This window comes from Galleria mellonella, unplaced genomic scaffold (genome assembly GCF_026898425.1).
Source record: "Galleria mellonella isolate WM207_F2 unplaced genomic scaffold, CSIRO_AGI_GalMel_v1 utg176, whole genome shotgun sequence".
NCBI lineage: Eukaryota > Metazoa > Arthropoda > Insecta > Lepidoptera > Pyralidae > Galleria > Galleria mellonella.
In genome coordinates this window covers 711142-715558 of record NW_026442019.1, presented here as the reverse complement: position 1 = coordinate 715558, position 4417 = coordinate 711142, and the positions used below count along the sequence as shown (strand labels likewise).

The window sequence follows — 4417 nt, the reverse complement described above, 5'->3', positions numbered from 1 at the left end:
GGCCGTCAGCTTGTTTGCTATTCTAAGTAGTAAAAAAAAGGCCACTCTTTTTTCTGTGGGCGTCGTAAGAGACGACTAAGGGAATTCAATGATAGAGGGTACCTCTTAAAACATCTCTAAAAGCCTAACTGCGGTTGCCAACCCGCTTGCCAAAAGTGGCAACAACTGGCAGAACTCCCCTTATGAGGAAGGCTTATGTTCAGCAGTGGACAGTAACGGCTGAAATGATGACTTAACTGTTTAAATCATTACAACTTGCATTTTTTTATAAATTTATTTATATTAATTAAATTTTAAACTTTCGCATTGTTGACACATATTTTAAATACACTATCGGAACTTAATACGACGCGATTTACCTGCAATAATACCTATATAGGTTAATAATTTTTTTTTCCCTACTTTTCTCAATGTCCTCTACCCAAAGGTGGTCTGGAAGAGATTGCTTAGCGATATGGTCGCCTTTTGTATCATTTCTTATTACAGTTGAATGTATTTACTATTTTATAAATGGTGCAATAAAGTGTAAATAAATAAATAAAAATAAAATCTAATTTTTATTGCCGACGTTTTATTTACTTCGTTGAATAACAACTACCGTGACTCGAGGGGAAAGGGATTGTTAGCAATGGAGTTTTGCTAGCAATTTGCCAGCAATATGCCCTATTAGGTCCGACATCCACGCGGTTCCTCCTGGAAATCATAGTGAACAATTCTTGACGAATTCGTCACGATAGGCTAACTGACCTGCTTCATCCTCACCTATCATCCTTCACTGGTGCCCTGCCGGTGTATACCGATAGCGCGGGCGGGGTTACTATTCTATTATCACCCATTAAAAATAAAAAAAAAAAATAAAACCACCGTGACTTGTATTGTAATTATTTATGTCTCTTTATTCAGGTTTTTAAACTCGGGAATGCCCGACTAGTTTTGAATTCAATAGAAGCCCTATTCATACGCGCGGTTCACGGCTGTGTTGCCAGTAGCATCCCCGAATTGAAAAACTTGAGTAAAGCTGACATTAATAATTACAACATTATTTATATTATCAAAATACTTAAGTAGATTTTGCTCCGCAAAAAAGCAATACAATGAACTTGCATAAACGCACAAGAAGCTTATTTTAAGCCGATTTGGTATTATATAATTATATATGTATATTATAGATACTATGTATCTAATGTAAGTAGGTATACGTGATAATTATTAATTCACATTTTAATCTGATATTTAGCACATTTAATAATAATTAACTTAAATATGAATTCACATTTAAACATTCTGGGTGTACCTTATTAAATAATAGAAAAAAAAAATTTCAAAGTATGTGAATAATTTAAACTTAACGGTCGAGGGATGGGTAGCAGCGTCTCTCCTAAAATGTTACCAAAGCCTAACTGGTTGCCTACCTGCCTGCTAAATGTGGTAATTACTACTGGCAAAACATCTCAATAGCGGGAGGTCTATGTCTAATAATGGACAGTTAATGGCTGATATGATGATGACGATGATGATGATGCATAATTAAAAAATAATCAATAAGAAGAAAACTCTACATTTTTCTCAAACAATGTATATAAATAATCTACTTTTATTATAAAGTCCGTTATGCAATAGTGACTTTTAACTAATTACAAGTATTATTTGCTAAATCGAAACGTACGTAAGATAATGAATTTGATAAAACAAAACGCAACAGACAATAGACAGGCAACCGTTTCAAATGTAGCCAAGTGAATATTTTTTTCATAATTCTGAGTAAAAATTTATCATTTTGAAGATTTTTTTTGATAAATGTTCCGAGGAAAAATGAATCACAAATATCGTCATATTCGTAGAATATTGACGGATCTGACAAAGATTACATACATATATCCGTCAGTATTCTATGACTATGACGATATTTGTATAATGTTATTGTGGCCTGTATTTTTTTTATATTAGATTACCCTGAAAAAAGCTTATGCTGATCTATTGTGATTTTTTGTTTGGTAATACAAATTGTGGTGTTTACGTATAAAATTACATGTTTCGGGAGAAATAAAAGAATATATCTGGTAACCCTGAAACTTACGTTTCTGTCAAATAGATAATGACAACCACAGTGTTGGTACCAAACAACAAATTCATATTTACTGACAATAATAAAAATAAACTAAGCTAAAACTATGGAAAATTATGAGACTGCATATAAATATATTTGTCGAGTGTGTCTGTCGTACAGAGATGGCGAAAAATTTGTGTCTCTCATTGACAATTCCTGTGATAATGGCTTAACTTGTTATGGCAAAGCTGTACTAAATTTCGCTAATATTTCATTAAAACATAACTATAATTTACCCAATGTTATGTGTCAAAACTGTTTATTATTACTGAAACATGCTATTTATTTCAAATTAAAGTGTGAATCCAGTGAAAAACGTCTTCTACAATTAACGAAGAAAACTGCCAACAAAGATTTATGTGAAGAAAATTTAAAAGAAATTATTGTACAATACGCGATGTATACCCAATATTTTCCTTCTGAGAACACAGAAGAGTCATCTAGCACTTATATTGGGGAAAATATTGAAGAGGAATTTGAAGTTGGCCCCTATCTTGAGACAAATGACTATTGTAGTTTAAGTGATGGTGATAAAGGCACGAGCAGGGACAGCGACGATGATTTATTGGATGAATTAGAAGAAATGTCTGATAAATTTACCATTTTACATAAACAATATGTCAAAAGACCATTAAAAAGTAAAAATTTGTTGAGACGAAATAAAATGAAGATTAATAAATTGAAAAAACTGCAACTCGTTCGGAGACGTTTGCAAGAGAGAAGAAGAATGGATCAGAAAGTTCCGAGAACTACAGAAAAGTTAGTTTGTAAGATCTGTCAAAAGATATTAGCAAATCCACATACGTACAATCATCATATGCAACGGCACAACGGATGTAGATATATATGTGAGCATTGTGGAAAAGGTTTTCCTGTACTACTCGAGTTACAAATGCACCAGGTCGCTCGGCATGGTACTGGACCGTACCTGCAATGTCAACATTGCACATATAAGGCACCGAGAAAAATAAATTTGATTGAACATGAAAGATTGCACACTGGTGAACGACCGTACACATGTGATAAATGCGGTCTCACATTCCGTAGACGTGCGATCTGGCGGAAACATATGGTCTACCACACCGAGAAATCAGTACAATGCCCGCAGTGTCCTAAAAAGTTTTTTCGTCGCAGTGAAATGTTGGCACATGCAAACAACATGCACGAGAGGATATATATGTATTTATGTCATAAATGTGATGCGACTTATGCTAAGCCTGCAACAGTGAGACGTCATTTGACCGAGCGACATGGTATACCGAGGGAAATGCAGGGAAAGATAGTACGAATTAATAAAGGTAGAAACACTCGTTTTCCTGAACAATAATGTGAAGAATTACCTGATTACAATTATGTATATATATTTTATAATAAATAATCATTTAAACTTTTTTTTTTAATATTTATTTTATTTAGTGAGTGACTACAAATCCCTATTAGGTATATTTTTCATACAATTTGGAATGGCGGATAAGCTGATGTTCCACTGTGATGGAAAGTGATAATCATCTGTGAACATGAACAGTAACATAAATATCACAGTTTGACGTCCACACTATATGTTGCCATTTTTAAGGACTAAGGTTTAGTATTCTCATAGTCCTAATTTTTTTTTTATTTATTAAGGACTACAAACAGGTTCAGAATAAGTGTTTTAATGGATGACAATGAAATGGTAACCCAGCCTGCGTTATCCTTGTACTCTGGCGGAACATCTGCAAGGTATGATAGGTGATGAAAACAGGTCTAGTTAGACCATTAAATAAAGACATCTTTATGTAGTTTAAATTGTTATTCCATGGCAGTCAGAATATATAACAAACTGCCAACAAATCTTAAAAATTTAAATTATAATAAATTTAAAAAAAGAACTACATAAACAAATAAATAAGTGTTACTATAGTGTCCAGGTATATTATCTGTTATCTGTCTACATCTAAGAAGTGAAATCACACCTTTTAACCAATAGTACATGATAATTCTATGCACTTATGTATATATATTTATCTATTTACGTATTTATTTATATATTTATTCACAATTTGTGTTTGTTGTATTTACATTATTTTCACCGGTACCTTTCCTGCACTGGATTACCCAAATTAAATTATTTTCTCTCTAACTACACTGGGTTGGCTCGAAGAGATCTCTTTCAGAGATAAGCCCTCCCTTGCTGACAAGTTGTTAAACTAATCGTCACATGTATTGTTTAGGTGCAATAAAGAATATATATATATATATATATATATATCCCCATTGACTTTTAAAAATTTGGTATAAACATACTATTTGGTATAGAGCAAGGGCATG

At 32.8% G+C, this 4417-nt stretch overlaps 1 protein-coding gene across 1 annotated transcript; it reads left to right on the top strand.

Moving 5' to 3' along the window:
- Positions 1-2101: 2101 nt before the first annotated feature.
- On the top strand, positions 2102-3499 carry LOC113509470 (zinc finger protein 271-like). Its single transcript, XM_026892809.3, has one exon. It carries the CDS (start codon positions 2172-2174, stop codon positions 3432-3434), a length of 1263 nt encoding a protein of 420 aa, XP_026748610.2. The 5' UTR covers positions 2102-2171; the 3' UTR covers positions 3435-3499.
- Positions 3500-4417: the final 918 nt, after the last annotated feature.